The sequence below is a fragment of the Antechinus flavipes genome, chromosome 5, assembly GCF_016432865.1.
Source record: "Antechinus flavipes isolate AdamAnt ecotype Samford, QLD, Australia chromosome 5, AdamAnt_v2, whole genome shotgun sequence".
Classification (NCBI taxonomy): domain Eukaryota; kingdom Metazoa; phylum Chordata; class Mammalia; order Dasyuromorphia; family Dasyuridae; genus Antechinus; species Antechinus flavipes.
In genome coordinates this window covers 28470731-28489229 of record NC_067402.1, presented here as the reverse complement: position 1 = coordinate 28489229, position 18499 = coordinate 28470731, and the positions used below count along the sequence as shown (strand labels likewise).

The following is an 18499-nucleotide window of genomic DNA, read 5'->3' as shown; positions in this document are numbered from 1 at the left end:
TGGAAAAGGGCCAGCCCAGACATTCTGGGAGCTGCTCCCAGGCTAGCCCCAAGCAAACCTGTGAAGTTGGCAGGCTTGCCTCTGCATCCCTCCCTGACCTACTCCCACACCCAGTGTGTCCAAGCTGCCCTCCATTCATCCATTCATTGAATAAAGGTTTCCTAATCATCTTCCAAGCCTCTAAGCACTGTGCTCATTGCCCAGAAAAACAAAAACAAGACAGTCTCTATCAGCAAGAAACTTCCCTTCCACTGGTAGCTCCGACCCACAATGAAATCCCTTCCCTGGACAGGACTCCATCTGTCAGACCTGCCCTGACCTCCTTCTACCTTCAAATCCTGGTTCTATTTCTCTCAGATTCTGCTAAATGGTGAGTGGCAGCTAATTAATCAGATAAATGAATTCAACTCTAGTACGTCTCAGTATGGACATAAAATAACCAGAGTTGACATCTATATAGTAGTTAACATTATCCCATTTTATAAATGAGATGGGGAATGGGAGTCTCCCAGAGATAAAATACCTTGCCCACAGTGGAACAGCTGGAGATAGGACATTAGTCCAGGTTTCTCCTGATTCCAAGTCGGAAGCACTCTCATGCTTCTTATGTGGCTCACAATACTGCTGGGTCAGGCCTGAACCGTGTTAAAATGGAATATGTCGGCAGGAGCCCCTCAACAAGCTCCTGTCTGGTTTTAATGTGTTGATTAATATAAAAAATATATAATAAATAATAAAAAGTATAGGATCAGAGACTTCCAGATTATAGTCTAACCCCATTATACAATAACATAAATAATATATATTATTTATTATTATGTTATATATATAGTATACAATAATGTAAATAATAAGTGAATAATAATATTATTATATTATTAATTTTAAAAAGAAAGAAAATTTTAAAGTATCAACATATATGTTTTTATTATCATATCTTTTTATTTATAAGACATAGCATGAGTAATTTTTTCAACATTGACCCTTGCAAAATCTTCTGTTCCAACTTTTCCCCTCCTTCCCCCCACCCCTTCCCCTAGATGACAAGTAGTCCAATACATGTTAAATATGTTAAATTAACATATATGTTTTTCTAAGATAATGTATGACCTTCTGGGTCCTTACTTATATCCTCCATTTCTATTTGACTTTGATACTCTTATAATCAATGTTCAATGCCCCCCAAACGGCCATTCTATGTATCAATGTAGTAGAAAGAGACCAAAAAAAAAAAAAAAACCTGATTTCTGGCACAAACCAGGTGACTTTACGCAAATCTCCCCCTCTCTAAAATGAGAACTTTAGAGTGAATCTGAGTTTCTCTAACTAATTTGGAATACTTTCAAGCTTCAAAGACATTGACAAGAAAAACATAAATACTAGTCCAAATGGCCTGATTTTATAGAATCCTAGAGAACAAAGAGGTAAGTAGGGAATTACTAAAATAAAATTGAGGGAATTAAGCCCACTTCCATCCCAAAGATTGCTACTTTGGGGTTTTCTTGAAAAAAACACTGCAGTGGTTGGCCATTTCCTTCTCCAATTCATTTTACAGGAAACTGAGGCAAACAGGGCTAAGTGACTTGCCCAGGGTCACACAGCCACTACAAATGCAGGCAGATTTGAACTCTGGAAGATAAGGCTTCTTGACTCCAGGCCCAGCACTCTGTCCTGCGCGGTATTACACATAATCTGTATTTCTAGACATGCAGAATAAAGGGAAGTATTAGAGTATCAAAATTTTCTCCAAGTATCCTTATTCATGTCACATAAAACAATAGAATTCTGCAAAAGAATCAAGTGAAAACTCAAGTAGATGCTGCTGCAGCCCTTTCCAGCTCTGAAAGTCTAAAATGACTTTATAATTCTACTCTGGCCCTTCTGGACATAGGATCATAAACCCAATGAGTGCACTTAATCACATTATGGCAACGATTTCAGGCACCTGAGATCTTTTGGAACAAGTAGAAAGCCCAGAAATATGGAACAGCTACTAAGCCTACGTATGTTGGACCTCAAGGAATTCTTACCAATGAATTCTTCTAAATTGGCCAATTTTCCAGGAAGGATTTTTCCACCTTGCAGACCTATTTCTAAACTGCCAAGAATTAGCAACTAAGAAAATTTGGAAGATCACTTGAACAGCTTCTGAAGTCAGAAATTCTTTTTTATCACTAAAAATACACACACTTCTATGTGATTATACTTATCTATAAATATACAGACTCCAAGTGTTTCCTTGTTACAGTTTTTGGGAAAACTGGAAGAAAGTGAAAGTCACTGAGCAATGAAGCTCTGTTCTCATCTTACTTATTTTGAGTTTGGGGATTGGATGTTTCTTTCAAGTGTTGGAAAAGATTTTAGAAGCCACTGAAAATGTGCTACTATTAACAAGAAAAAAAAAAAAAGAAGAAGATGCTATCACAGAAGATGGTACGTCAGTGAGAGGGAATATGACAAAAAATGTCAGGGGATTTAGTGCCCTCCTGGCTAGTGCCATATGAACCAGCTTCCAGAAACCAAATGTAGTTTAAGTCTTAAGAGAGACCTATAGGTTTTAGGGGTGAGAAGGTGACTGCCCTTGGCAGACTCCATCTGGAGCCTTGAATTAAGTTCTGACCACCAAATGTTAGAAAGGTCATTGCTAAGCTGGGAGAACATTGAGAAGAGTGAAGGTCCTTGGGTCCATGCAAAAAGGTCATCTGAAAGTAGTGGGTTTTTTAGCCTAGAGAAAAAGAACAAAAAGAAATATGATAGTTATTTTAATGATTCTTAGAGCTGACCTGCAGAAGAGGGAATGGGCTTGTTCTGCTGGTAGCGGAGAGCAGACATTGAAGCAGTGACTAGAATTTATAAAAAAGGAAAATTTGGGCTGTCCCAATCAGAGCTGTTCAAAAGCATCATGAGCTGCCTCTTCAGGTCACTGGGTGTGTTCAAGCTAAGACCAAGTGACCACTTGTCAAGTTTGTGGCATTAGGAATTTGGGCTGGGGGAAGGAGGGATGTATCAGTTGGACTAGATGTCCACCTTTCTGTGGGTCTAATAATGTATAGCATGTTGGGCTTATACTTGAGAAGATCTGTATTTCCCCCCACTTCTAACACTCATTAGTCATGTGAAACTGGACAGATAATAATAATAGTTAATAAATAACATTTATATAGGACCTACTATGTGCCAGACATTGTTCTGACAACTTTTTACAAAGATCTCCTTTGATCCTCACAACAACCCTAGAAGGGAGGTGATATTATTATCCCTGTTTTACAAATTAGAAAACGGGTATTTAGTAATTTGGCCAGGGTCACACAGTTAATAAAAATCTGAGCAGATTTGAAATCAGCTCTTCCTGCCTTCAGGTTAGGTGACTTTCTCCTGTATGCGGATGAGTTATGAGCCTTGGACACCTCCCTAGGATGTATGTATCTAATTATAGACTAGTTATGATTTGTGCTGAATTTCAACACCGACCAAAAAAAAATGTACACAGATTATCTCTATATGACCATATGAAAAACATAAAAAAAAAAAAAAAAATCCAAACCCAAATAATTCTAAAGTGCCCTATTTTGAAACTAGGAAAAACTATCATAGGACTCAAAAATACAAGAAAGAAAAATGAAATACACAAAAGATTGCTGCTTGACTTCTTGCCCAGGAAGGATATCCTCAAACCTAAGATTTATGATCATGGATTCCTATGGTTTTCACTTTTTTGTACCGAATTTGGTTTTCTGAATGATCCTCTGAAGTATTGGTGGATCTGTGGTCTCATACATGGATGCTGTTAATATTTCCCCCAAGGGTTCAAAAACAGTCTTGGGCTCAATGAAAACATTACAAATTTCCCCAAAGGCAACTTAACTCACTTTCCTTCTTCGATTCAATTTGTGGCTCAATGCATCTTAGTATCTATTGTGAATTTTAAAAATTCATTTGTTCATCCAAATATGTCCACTATAAATGATTCAAATTTATAAGAATAAGAGTCATTCCCCAAATGATAAAGGGTGAAAGGGAAATAACAAGCAGTTTTTAGGGAAAGAAATCGAAGCTATCAAGAGCCATGTTAACACACACACACACACACACAAACACAAACACACTCCACTAATAATTAGAGAAATGCAAATTAAAACAATTCTGATGTTCCATCTCAGAAGCATCAGGCTCAAGTTGACAAAAAAGGAAAATGGCAAATTCTGGAGGGGAAGTGGGAAAATAGATACGTTGATATATCCTTGGTGGAGCTATAAACTGGTCTAGTCATAATGGAAAGCAAATAGGAACTATATCCAAAAAGCTATTAAACTATACATATCCTTTGATTTAGTGATCCCCAAAGAGATGAAAGAAAAAGAGAAAGAACCCATACATACAAATATGTTTGTAGCAGCTCTTTTTGTCCTGGCAAATTATTGGAAATAAAAGGGGTGTGTGCGGATGCCTATTAATTAAAGAATGCCTTATGGATATGATGAAGTATTATTATGCTTTAAGAAATGAAATGATTGTTTCAGAGAAATCTGGAAAGACTTGTACAGATTCAGAATGAAGTAAGGAGAACCAGGAGAATAATTTATACATTAATTAATACATTGTAAAGATGAACAACTTTTAAAGACCCAAGAACTCTGATCAACACAATGAGCAACCACAGTTCCAGAGAACCCAAGAGATGAAACATGTAATCCACCTCTAGAAAAGTTTTGATGGATTAAGAGTGCAAAGTAAGACTCCCCCCCCCCCCCTTTTTTTTTTCTGGCAATGGCCAATATGGGAATTTTTTTCACTTGACCACATATATTTGTTACAAGTTTTATTTTTCTTGCTTTTTCAGTGTTTTGGGGTGAGGGGGAAAAGTGGATCTTCATGAAAATAAAATTTAACTTTAAAAATTATACTCTTATGTTCTAGCTAAATGGATTACCCATCTAGCTGTGTATTCTGCTGCAGCCTTGATGTGTCATCCTGATCATTTTCCTCTGATTGCTCTCCAACTTGTCAACATCCTTCCCAATAGGTGTTATCTCTTGTGGAACTGATTACCACAGTCCAGCTGCAGTCTGACCAGGGCAGAGTATTCTGGACTGATCACCTCCCTACCAGACCTTAGTTCTGTCTTCATGCTACCCAGGGACTTTTAGCTGGCCTATTGATCCGTATGAGACTTACTGAGATTAGAATTTAGATCTCCTGACTCCACAGTCAGTATCTGTTGCACGACCCCATCCTGCCTGTTTTCAAGAGTTTACAAAGAGATTGCAGAGGTCACAGATTAGCTGCTCTACTCTAGTCTCTGACTGGGGTGTCCCGTAACTTATAATTTCAGCGACTGTACCTTTTCTGGCCCTATAGGTATGGTAAATAATTTCCTGTGACAGGAGCGGTTATACCCATCTTCCCACTCACTGTTCTAATAACAGAAATGAGCACTAAGGAGCCATAATGGGTCCAGAGGAGCCATTATAATTGATTGGGTAATACAAGACATTCTCAAATTTCTAAAGGAAGTATCATTATTAATCTATCATTTTAGCACATACTCTGATGAGATTCACCATAATTATTTTCTAAAACTTACATTCAAAAACTGAACAAGAAGCATTTATATTTCAATAATCATGTCAACATGAACCTCCCTGGGGTGTTCTGAAGTAACAATAACTGTCTACCTTACAGAGCGCTTTAAAGCTTGGCAAGCACTTTTCTTATATTAACCAATTTTGAACCTCACAACAATTCTGTGAGAAGTTGAAGGTTTTAAAAATAGTGTTATTACCCTACTTGAACAGATGTGGAAACTGAGGATCTGAGAGACTACATGACTTTATAAGACCAAAGATTTAGAAATTATAAAACTGAGGATTTGGCCATAATTACACAGATGTCAGAGATGAAATATGATCCCAGGTCTTATAATTCTAAATCCAGACTATATATACTATAGTATGCTTTCTCTTGAATGACAGAAGGTTTGGGGTACTGAAAGAAACAGAATCAAAATTGAAAATGTGACTCAAATTATTGTGTGTGTATGTATATATGTATATATATATATACACATATATATGTATGTATGTATATTCAGATTAGTAATAGTCATTACTGCTCCCGGTGGGGGACAAGGGACTCAACTAGCTGGGTTTATTATGCTATTATTATTCCTTCCATCAGGACTGAACTTTTCCATATCAAAATATCTGGGGAAATTGTCCAAATCTCCCATGACAAGTTAATATGGGGGCAGAGGAAGCAGGGAGAAAAGCACCTGTTTTAGGCAGACAGACTACCTCCAGGAGAGAGACCATCAGAAAGAAAATCAAAATTGGCTGTATAAGCCAGTTTGTTTTTCTTGAATATGCATATTTATTACAAGAAATTTGAGTTTGTTTTTTTCCAAGTGAGGGAGTGGGATGGGAGGGATAAAAATAGGGTAGCAAAAGAAAGAAGAAAATGAAGCTTTTTTTTTTTTTTTAATATAGAGAATTTAAAAAAGAAAGACCAGAAAGAAGCACAGATGAGCAGGACTGCTTTGAAACATACAGGTTGAATTACTTATTATATTGTTTAAAAGAAAAAGAAGCTGGACATAATAGAGATCTTTAATTTAATATGTAATTCTCTTTTTCTGTTCTACTATATGTAAGGAAATGGCCAATTTTATTTGGTGCTTAAATTCAGAATAAAAACAATAACTATAATAAAGGAGTGCCTGTGTGATTAGAAAATGTCCAGGGCTGATTTGAAATGTGAACTGGCTAATTAGCATGCTATGCTTTGATGAGGCTTATCTAATAGCTTCCAGAAGACTACAATAGTAATTATCAGTAAGCTACTAAATTCTGTTCTAATCATTCTGTAATGCACACTAGGATTCTTTTGTGCTTAGCATTCCCTTTTCTGAGCGGAATTAAATGACCTGCTTCATACCTGACTTTATGCACTGGCTAGCTTTTTATTTTCCTCCTTTCAAATAAGTCCCTTAGACTACAAGTTGTATCTTTTCCCACTGAGTAATTTTAACTTTCTCCAGGATGGTGGGATGGAGGAAATAAGTCAATGAATGTGAAAAGGGAAAATCTCCTCTTATCAAAAATTCAGATTTCTCCAGAACTAAACCAAGGTAGACTGAAATGGCTAGGTAAAGGACAAGGACTGGCCAGAGACCACTGGGCAGTCCCCTGCAATCTCTGTGCCAGACAATGGTCAGAATGTCTGGAAATGGATATACAACAGGAGCTTCCTACTTGACTCCTGGAAGTCTTCCCATGGAATCTGGGCTCACTCTGTGAGAGACTATAGGAGTGAAGAGAGAAAATTTCCAATTGTCTCTTAAAATTTGGGGGCACAATCAATACCAACCCTCCCCAAAATAACCTCCTAATTTCCAATTTTCTCAGTTCTCATAAGTAACCTTTCTGCAGCTTTTAACATGTCAATGACCTTCTAAGTACTCTCTACTCTCTAGGTTTTCCTGACGGTGATCTCTCCGGGTTCTCCTACCTATTTAACCATTCCTTCCCAGTATCTTTTGATGGATCTCCATTCAGGTGATACCTATTACTTGTGGTTGAACACCAACACTCTATCCTGGATCTCTTCACCTCCGAGGCCAACAGTTTTTAACTTGAGATCCAAGAACCCCTTAGTGGATTACGTAGGAAATGTGAACTTGCATGAGAAAAATTTCCATCTTGATTTTCAAAAAGCTCTAACGGAAATTCAGCATTTATTTCGAGTAGGACGGTAGACAACAAATCACAGTAATATTAGCGGTATCCGTGGCTTTGTCATCAACAGAAATCACCAATATTTTAAAATAAAATTTACAAATATCTTGAGTTTATACTCTCCAAAATTACTTGTAATAGACTTGCCACTACCTCAAACATGCTCACATTTTTTCTATTATCTACAAACAATATTTTAATATAATTGTTTTTTGTAACCTTAGGGCTTTTTTAATTTTAAAAATTATTATTTTAATAAAGTGTGCATAATTTTACCAGACTGCTAAAGGTTGAGAAGCCCCGCTTTACACAGTTTTGCCTGGTGGGTGATCTCATTAGCTCCCATTGGTTCAATTATCATCCCAGGTCTACATAGCCAGTCTTCATCTCTTTCCTGAGATCCAGTCACATCATCAGCTGCCCTTTCGATAGGTGGAATTGGATGCCCCGTAGATATGTCAAACTCAGCTTGTCTGTAGTTTCTATGGGCTCTGAGAATCCTTCTCCTAACTTCCATTTTCAGTGGGTCATCTCCAGCCCTAATTCCATACAAGACTACTTCTCGGAATTCTAAGGCTACGCAGGCGCTGGGGATTCCGCTCTCAGCTCAAGCCCTATATTCCAGGGTTTTATTAGAAAAGGGGGAGTTGAAGACTTAATGGCCCAAATCTGATTTTCCCGCCCCCTGAGTAGGTGAACAGAAGTTCTACTCTTCTCACTTCCTACAAATGCTCCTTGAAGGCAGGATGAAGTCAGTTTTGACTTTTTATCCCGAGCCCAGCGCAGTGTGCTGTGCATAGTAGGTGTTTCATAAATGGTGCTGGATTGAATTGCAGACGTGGGGAGTCCCCAACGCAAACGCACGGAGGGCGGTAGGAGGGCCCATGTAGGAAACAGCCAGCAGGCAGGAAGTCAGGGAGAAAGGGGTGAAACAGCCCGTGACTGGAAGGGCTCTTGGGAAAAGGCCTTTGGTAGAGGCCTTTAAAGGCCGGGCTGAGGGTTTTGTGTTCCATCCGGGAGTGGACAGGAAGCCACTGGAGATTATTACATGAGGAACTGCGATAATCCAGTCGGGGTCTTAGAAATACCCATTGGGCAGCGCAGGGAAGAGATCTGGAATCAGGAAGAGAAGATAGAATTCTAAAACCCACGGGGAGGGACTCAACTCGGGTGCAGACAGGGAGGTAGCGGTCAGACGTGTCTGGGGAGTAGAGCCAAACGGCAACTGCTTGGGGAATGGCGGCGGGAGCGAGAAGAGAAGGGAGGAAGGAGGATTCAGAAGGCAGGGACTGAGAGTCCGTCCAAGCCACGGATGAGGGCACGGGTTGGGAGCGGGGGCGCTTTGGAATCACGTGCCGCTGGAGCGGGGCGTGAAGGAGGTCGGGAGTTGTGTAAAGTGGAATTAAGGCTGGATCCAGGCTGTGTGAGCCTTGAACGCCAAGCTAGAGTCTGCATTTCATTCAGGGGCTGGGAAGGAACGAGGGAAGGCATTTGGGTCCACGAACGGCGCCGCTACAAAGCGCGGGCTTTCTTTCCCAAACGTCGCACGAGGCCCTGGGATCGCCCAACCTCAGCTCCCCAGACTCCTGACAGTCGCTAGGCCCCAGCCCTTAGCCCAGTGCTTGCCCCTAGCAAGTGTTTAAGTGCTTCAGAGCCTGGCAACGTGTAGGCCCTTAAAAAAAGTCTGTAAATCCGTTACAGGTTCATTCATTCATTCAAGGTCAAAGCCGAGTCCGGCGCGTCACCTAATGCCGGGGAACCAGGGCAAGCAAAGAACGAGTCCGGAGGCTGCTCGGGTCTCCGCAGCCGCAGGCCCCGAGCCCCCGGCTTTGTGCCCCGGGCCAACCAAGCAGGAAGAGGGCGCTCGGTGCTCAGCAGCCAATGGAAAGGCTGCTCTTCTTCCCGGGATAAACACGAGAAGGAAGGGCCGATCCTGCGGGAAGGCCCCAGCAGCGGAGCGCACTGAGCATGCTCACAAGGACTCCGGTCATTGGTCACTCTGCCCCATTACGCACATAAATTAGTCTCCCAAAGAGAAGGTAAGTTCCTTGAGGGCAGACGCAGGGTTGGTTTTTGCATCGTTTGTGTCCGTCAGTTGCTGTCTTTGTGTCTTTCTTTATAGCGGATCAGTTGCTGTCTTTGTGTTTTTAGTATCCGAGCATTTGCGACTCGCCTTAATCACTGGTTGGAGGCTGCCTCAGTCAACCCGAGACATTGGAGAGCTTAGCTTTTACAGGCCGAGGTCTCCCCCTGCATCCGGGGCCGTCCCCGGGCATCCTGATCTCTGTGCGGCCGCTGGACCCCTGGCTCTGGAGGGGACAGCGAGGCAGGTGATCTGGAGCAGCCTCCCGCACTGACGTCCAACTTACGCCTGTGTCACGGCCCAGAACAAGGGACAAACAACCACGTCCTCTTGTGTCCGGCCCCTGGCACGGGGTCTGGCCCGGGCAGTCAGTAAACATTTATGAAGTCCCTGCCATGGACATTTAATAAAAATCTCTTTGAACTGAATTGCAACATGACTAACGTGGAAAGATGTTTTGCATGACTTCCCATGTATAATGGATATCATATTGCTTGCCTTTTCAATGTCTGGGGGGAAGGAAAGAATCTAGAACTCAAAACTTAAAATAAATATTAATAATTAAAATTTTTAAAAAGAATTTAATCGAATTGCCATAGGGCTCAAATAATATATTAGAAGAAACATGTTAAAGCCTTTACAACGTGTTGTTTTAGCTTCCTTATCTTTCCAGGTCCCATCTGCTACTAATATGACCATCTTCTATGCACAAACTGTCCCCATCACCAGAATAACCCAACTAGAGGCTTTCTCCCCACCCTAAACTAAGCAAATAATTCCTTATCTCTTCTGACTAAATAAGAGCAAGTAAAGAATAACGACAAGGTGGGAGTAGAGTTGCTTTCCTAAGGAGTAGCAGTAGCAGCAATAATAATAGTAATAGCAGCAGTGGTAATAGTAGCAGCTGCAGAGTGGCAGTAGCAGTAGTAGTTGTGGCAGCAGCAATAATAATAAGCAATAGTAGTAGTAGTAACAGTAGTAGTAGTAGTAGTAGTAGTAGTAGTAGTAGTAACAGTAGTAGTAGCAATTGTAGTAGTAACAATATTAGGAGCGGCAGCAGCAATAATAATAAGCAATAGTAGTAGTAGTAACAGTAGTAGTAGTAGTAGTAGTAGTAGTAGTAACAGTAGTGGTAACAGTAGTAGCAGCAGCAGCGTAATAGTAGTAGTAGTAGCAATTGTAGTAATAACAATATTAGGAGCGGCAGCAGCAATAATAATAGTGTAGCAGCAGCAGCAGCAGTAACAGCAATAATAACTACAGGAGCAGCAATAACAATAGTAATAGCAGCAGTGGTAATAGTAGCAGCTGCAGAGTGGCAGTAGCAGTAGTAGTTGTGGCAGCAGCAATAATAATAAGCAATAGTAGTAGTAGTAGTAACAGTAGTAGCAGCAGGAACGTAATAGTAGTAGTAGTAGCAATTGTAGTAGTAACAATATTAGGAGTGGCAGCAGCAATAATAATAGTGTAGCAGCAGCAGTAGTAACAGCAATAATAACTACAGGAGCAGCAATAACAATAGTAATAGCAGCAATGGTAATAGTAGCAGCTGCAGAGTGGCAGTAGCAGTAGTAGTTGTGGCAGCAGCAATAATAATAAGCAATAGTAGTAGTAGTAGTAACAGTAGTAGCAGCAGGAGCGTAATAGTAGTAGTAGTAGCAATTGTAGTAGTAACAATATTAGGAGCGGCAGCAGCAATAATAATAGTGTAGCAGCAGCAGCAGCAGTAGTAACAGCAATAATAACTACAGGAGCAGCAATAATAATAGTAATAGCAGCAGTGGTAATAGTAGCAGCTGCAGAATAGCAGTAACAGTAGTAGTTTTGGCAGCAGCAATAATAATAAGCAATAGTAGTAGTAGTAGTAGTACACAGTAGTAGTAGTAGTTGTAACAGTAGTAGCAGCAGGAGCGTAATAGTAGTAGTAGTAGCAATTGTAGTAGTAATAATATTAGGAGCGGCAGCAGCAATAATAATAGTGTAGCAGCAGCAGTAGTAACAGCAATAATAACTACAGGAGCAGCAATAATAATAATAATTGTAATAACAATAGCAACAGCAGCAGTAGTAACAATAACAACAGCAGGAGTAAGTAGCAGGGGCAGTAATAGTAATTGTAATAATAGCAGCAATAGTCAAAGTGGTAACAGGAGCAGCAATAGTAGCAGTAGCAAGTAACAGCAGCAGCAGGAGCAGCGACAGCAGCGCTTGTAATAGTTATGAGGAGAGAGTTGCAATGTGCTGGATGGATGCCAATTGACCTGCAAGAGCTGGGACTGGCTCTCCCGATTTTTCCAGGGGAAGGGGAGAGCGAAAGAATGCCCTGTGGGCAGAGGCCTGGTGAGGACCTTCCCTAACTACAGAGACTAACTTAGTAACGCTAAAAGTTACTTAAGAATGGTGATGGAATAGTACACAAGTGAGTCAAAGAACCTGGGTTAAATCTCACCTCTTCCATTTAGCAACTCTTGGAAAAGTCAATTTCCCTTCCTAAGTACTCAATTTCCTCTCTGTAAATCAAGAGGGTTGAATTAGATGTCCCTCTTTGGTTCCCCCTGACTCTAAAATTCTAAGAGTATATAATACTATGAACTAAGAACTCTTAAATTATCTTGTATCATGGACCCCTTTGGCAATCTGGTGTAAGCCTTCTCAGAATGGTGTTCAGTGCATAAAAATAAAATGTTAATAATTACAAAGGAAAATCGTTTATGGAAACATAGTTTTCAAAATATTTTTTAAAAAATTCACAGATTCCCAGAGTCTCCTATGAAATGCTATTGAAAAAATCCAATCTAGACCAAGCCAAAGTATTTATTAAGCATCTATTACGTGCCAATAAGGCAGTCAGGAAACATTTATGTAGAATGATAGTCTAAACCTTCAAGGAACCTAATTTTAATGTTAGAAAACAAAAAATTAAGGGAGTTATCGAGCTGGGGATGGGTGGAAAGAGGGGTTGGAAGTGATACTGAAGATTAGGGAGTGAGGTACAAAGCTGGGAGAGAATTTAGATTAAGGACGAAAAGAGTAGCTTCAGTATCAATGGATGAACTGGGATGACTTTGACTGGAAGCATTCTAGAATTGCTAAGGAAACCTGATGATGCTTTGTGAATGATCTATAACATAAAAGACTGGTTTAGAACCTTAAACAAAAACCTTTAGACAAAAGAGAGACTGGAACCCCTGGGAGCCAGCAGAGAGGGAGGAAAGGGCCATCTTTGGCCCTTTGCTAAAGTCTTCCTCCTTTGCTCCCTTCCTATTTCTTTCTCTTTGCATAGGAAGAGGCTTGCTTGAACCCACCTGGAGAATTTGGGCCCACCTCTCATCTCCCCATTGGCATCCTAGATTTATGCCCTGGGACAGCAATAGCTGGGAGCTCTGTATTTATCGGAGTCCAGAATGGACTGGGTTTCATTCTGAAAAGCAGCAGATTCTTGATGGCTCCACAAGAATCCCAGCAAAAAAAGCTTTCCCAGGCTTAAGGAGAACTTCTTTTGTTCCCCCACAAAAGGGAGAAAGGATTTCAGGAGATGAGTTACTCCTGTGTAGTACAGGCTGTTTGAAGTTTGCACCCACATTCCCCTAACTCTGTATATACTTGTGGGAAAACGTGTTACAAGACTTTTAAGGAGAATGTATTGTATCAACTATACTACTGAAGTAAAAGTCTCCTTTAAAAATCCATCTAAGTCTAATTGGTTAAGGAAGGGACCATCAGAATCACACACCCTTAATACTTCAGGTCCGCCCCTGGATTCTGGGGGGACAAGTAGCAGCCAGTTCCGGGGACTGATTTGACAATTATCAATCAATCAATCAATATTTATTAAGCTTTATTGGGTGCCAAGTACAGTGCTAAGTGCTGGGAATGCAAAAAGAGGCAAATGACATCCCAGTACTCAGAGGCTATCTAATTTGTTTGCATTAAGTAAGGAAATAAATATATACAAAGCAAGCTATATTCAAGATAAAATAGGAAATAATTAACAAAGGGAAGGCAACTGAAATTTAGGGGGATTGGAAGGACTTCCTGTAAAAGGTGGAGTTTTAGTTGGGATTAAGGGCAGTGGACCAAGAGAAGGAAAGACCTTCCATTTGATGGGAAGGGGGTCTTGAGGAATGACTACAAGGGCTGTATATGCATCTTGTTTCCCCCATTAGAATGTAAATTCCTTGAGGACCGGGGCTGTTTTGTCTTTCTTTTTTATTACCCTTCCCTACCCCAGGCTCATCCTAACCTAACCTATTGAGGTTTTTAGATTCTTAATGGCCTGCCACCCAACTTCTAGGAGCTGTAGCTTTGTTGCTTTGAAGAAACATTCGTTTTTATGATCAGCTAAGTACAGAGAGGTAATGGATCTTTGAGTCAGCATTCAAGGAATCAGATGGTTCTCATTGACTTAGCTTTTACCTGGCCCCTCCAAGGATGTAGTGGACCCCTGAAACTTAACACGTCCCTCCCTTTTCCTAACTTCTTTATAAGTGTGAAAGGCCCACTCTGGCTCGCGGGCGCTCTCTCTCTCTCTCTCTCTCTCTCTCTCTCTCTCTCTCTCTCTCTTTCTCTGTCTCTCTCTCTCTGTCTCTGTCTCCTTCTCTCTCTCTTTTTCTCTGTCTCTCTCTTTCTCTGTCTCTCTCTGTCTGTCTCCTTCTCTCTCTCTCTCTCTCTCTCTCTTTCTCTGTCTCTCTCTGTCTCTGTCTCCTTCTCTCTCTCTCTCTGTGTCTCTGTCTCTCTCTTTCTGTCTCTCTCTCTCTGTCTCCTTCTCTCTCTCTGTCTCTCTCTGTCTCTGTCTCCTTCTCTCTCTCTCTGTCTCTCTCTGTCTCTGTCTCCTCTCTCTCTCTCTCTGTCTGTCTCTCTCTTTCTCTGTCTCTCTCTCTCTGTCTCCCTCTCTCTCTCTCTCTTTCTCTCTCTCTGTCTCTGTCTCCTTCTCTCTCTCTCTCTCTCTGTCTTTGTCTCCTTCTCTCTCTCTGTCTCTCTCTGTCTCTGTCTCCTTCTCTCTGTCTCTCTCTGTCTCCCCTCCCCCCCCCCCCCGACCAAATATAACAATCCTCTCTTTTGGTTTTTAAAGCTCCCCATAGTCTGGCCCTTCTGCCTCGCGGCTTCCTACATCTCACTGCTGTTCCTGGTTCCTTAGGCTGAGGGACACCGCATCCGACCGTCCCCCAAAGACTCCGCCATTCCCCACCCCTGGAAAGCTCTCCCCTGCCTCAGTCTCCGGACTTCCCAGGCTTCCTCTGGGTCCCAGTTTCTGCAAGAAGCCTTTCCTGCTCCCTTTAATGCGCGTGCTGTCCCCCTGAGGCTGTCCCGGTTTATCCTGCAGCATATGTACTGTGTGTGTGTGTGTACGTGTATACATGTGAGCGCGCACACACATACACAGAGTATACACCGCGGTGTGCACTGGGCGCCTCGGGAGAGCAGGGACCGGCTTTTGCCGGCCCGGGGCAGGGTGCGGTACCCCGCCGTCCGTCTGACGGGGAGACCTCAAGCTCTCCGCCCCCCGGCTGACGACTCCGGGCCTCGGGCAGCTCCTCACGGAAGAAGTTTCGGGCCAGATCTCGGCCTGCCTCAGTGGAGGAGGTCGCTGACTGCCCAAGCTCACGCTGAGGCGATGACGGATCCAGTTTTTAAAAAATCAGTCCGCCAGGAGCGAGCAGGCGAGACCAGCCCCTCGAGCTTCTCCAGGTGAGCTGAGAACAAGTTCAGCCTCCCCGCGTTTGCTCCGAGGGAGGCCAGTCTCTGAACGCTCCCGCATCTGTAAAATGGGAAGAGTAACAAGGTGGACGGAGGGTGGCTGAGATCTAGGCAAACCCCGAGGCTGAAGGGAAAGGCTGCTCCCCATCAGAACCCCGTGCTGACGCTCTGAGCCCCCGACGGGGCTTAAGTCCCCCCGCCCCCTGGCTGGGAGGGGCTGGGGGCACGTGGGAGGAAGAGGAGCGAGCTGTGGTAGAGACGGCTGGCGGCCCGGGTTCTCCCTCCAGGGCTGCCCCGCTTACTCCGGAAATGCCCTCCCCATCAGGTGATGTTGCTCAAGCAAAACACGTTCGGTGGTCAGAGGTGTCTCAGGGATGCCACTGGATTACACAATCCGATCGTTTGCTCTCCGTCTAGACGGAGGACTCTGGCTGTGGGGATGCTGGGGGAGGGGGGGAGGGGCTCCCACCTCGCCTCGGTCCTCCCGGGTGGGTCTGAGTGCTCCACGTGCCCCGGAGCCAGCCGCAGCCCTCGGGGTCTGCCGGTTGTGGGGGCCGGATTCTGTCCGTCTTCACCGTGTTACTGTCGCAGGGCGTGTGGCGCCGAGGATCCCCGACTCTGTGTCCGTGGCTGCTTCCCAGGGAGCCCTTCCTCTGGGTCTCCTTCATTTCCCTCAGTCCCGCCCCCCCAGAAGGATCGAAACCTTCCACGCTACAGGCTGCTTGGCAATAAGGAGGCTCCCGCTTTTCTAGAAGGAGTTTCAGAGCTCCATCGACGAGCCTCGTGGAAACTAAAGGCAAACGAGCTTTAAAAGCTCGCCCGAGATCACAGCCGTCACGAACCTGGGAGGGGGAGGGGACCCGAGCAAGAGGTCCCGCGCCTCCATTTCTGAGAGCCTGTTTCCTAACTTCTGGGCGCAGGGACTAGACCCGTGCATTCGCTGAGAGAGGGATCTCTGGGCTGAGGAAGCCCTTCTGCCCCGGCAGATTCTCGGGCGCTTACAATGTTAGGGTGCCCTCAGAGGCCGGAGACGGAGGGCCGCTATTGGCCAAGGCGGGTCTTTAACCCGGCTCTTTGGGGCTTAGAGAACAGCTCTGTATCCACTGTGGCAAACGTGGGGTCCGGGCCAGACTAAAATGTAACTGGGAAATGTTTTAACAAAATAAATAAACAACCGAGCGACGGAGAGAATGTTCTTTTGTCACTTTACTGAGTCCACATCCAACTGCTAGAGACGCATTTCTTTTTTTCCCCAGAAAAACCACGTAAAGATAGTTTTCAACATTCATTTTTGTAAAACTTTGTAAATATGTGCAATCCTTTTAAATCTATTTCCATATTTGTCATCTTGTGAAAGAAAAATCAGACCAAAAGGGAAAAAAACCCACGAGAAAGAAAACAAACAGAAAGGTGATAATACTATGCTTCCATCCATATTCAGTCTACATAATTCTCTCTCTGGATGCGATGAACGTTTTTCATCCCAAGTCTGTTGGAATTGCCTTGAATCACGGAATGTTGAAAAGAGCCATCGTGACATAATCTTGCTGTTACCTGCACTGTATTCTCTTGGTTCTGCTCACTTCACTCAGCATCAGTTCCTGTAAGTCTTCCCAGGCTTTTTGGAAATCATCCCGCTCATCATTTCTTAGAGAACAATAATATTCATTATTTTCATACACCGTAACTTATTCAGCCAGTCCCCAGCCGATGGACATCCACTCAAGTTTCCAGTTCCTTGCCACCACACACAAAAAAGGGCCGCTACAACCATTTTTGCACATGTGGGTCCTTTTCCCGTTTTAAATATAGAAATTAATTTCTATTTGAGTTTGTATAGTCTTCAAACTCAGGTCTCCTTTTCTATATTCATCATTTCCTTTGACTCAATGAAGTTGTTCCATTGCATTTTTTTTTTTTTTTTGGTTCAGTCATTCCTCTAAATAATGGACACAGTTCTTTGTGAATACAAGAAGTGTTATTTTAAATTATAAATACATAGATATTTATATTTTCCCTTTTTCTGCCTTTGACTTCTTTGGAGTCATATGCCTGCGATATCTTTAAATTATTTTTGCTTTTCTCTGTGTCTCCAGAGATTAGTAATATAATGTAATATAATGAGTGCTTAACAGAAATAAGTGCTTTTTGATTGGGGGAAAAAACCCTCAGGTCTCTTGACCCTCCATCTAGATCTCTTAGCCCTTTCACCACACTAAACTCAATTAGAGGAAAATGGGGGTTTATGAGCTTCCTGCATAGCTGAAAGCATCATTGCAACACCTGGCAGTTGAAAAACAAAGGATTTCATTTGAGAATTGAAACTACAACTAGCATGGAAATGCCCCCTTCTTGATTAATCTCAAACTGATATTTTGTTCTTTCTCTGTTTCATAAAAAGGTGGTTTACTATGTTAAGAGAAAGGAAAAGATTTTTAAAAATGTTTTTATATTCAAAAATCAGAAAGAACTAAGCCAATTTCCAAGGTATTTTTTTAAATTAATGTTTACTAAACATTAATAATAACACAATTAATTAATTAATGATACAATAATAAATAGCCTACAGTCAATTTCTCAAGAGCAAAGATAGAATGTTGGACCTGAAACCAGTAAGATCCTAGATATTTATTAGTTGTGTGAAGCCAGCAAATCACTTCAATATCATAATTACCCCCATTTGTCTTTTCTTGTCTGTAAAATGGGGATAAGTATCTGCTTATCATGCAGAGCCGTCCTAAGTTTTGAACAAGATGAGGTTCTAAAAAAACTTTAAAATGGAATGTACAGGATAACCCCAAATTCTGAGTATACTGAGAGAACATCCTGTAAGTAAATCCAGCTATTTTAATTCATTTTGGCCTCTCTTTTAAACACCAAAAAAAAAATTGAAGGAACACAAACTTCTTTGTAGGAAATATCAAGGCCAGTTTTGTGCTAAATCAAAATTAAGTCACGTATTGATTAATCATCAAGTTTTCAGCTG

The 18499-nt window shown here is 42.1% G+C and overlaps 1 protein-coding gene across 1 annotated transcript; it reads left to right on the top strand.

Moving 5' to 3' along the window:
• Nucleotides 1-9481: 9481 nt before the first annotated feature.
• Nucleotides 9482-17969, top strand: LOC127538518 (uncharacterized). The gene is made up of 4 exons (XM_051962331.1): nucleotides 9482-9719; nucleotides 9885-10063; nucleotides 14954-15504; nucleotides 16105-17969. The coding sequence occupies exons 1-4, from the start codon at nucleotides 9482-9484 to the stop codon at nucleotides 16322-16324; spliced, it is 1188 nt and encodes a 395-aa protein (XP_051818291.1). The 3' UTR covers nucleotides 16325-17969.
• Nucleotides 17970-18499: the final 530 nt, after the last annotated feature.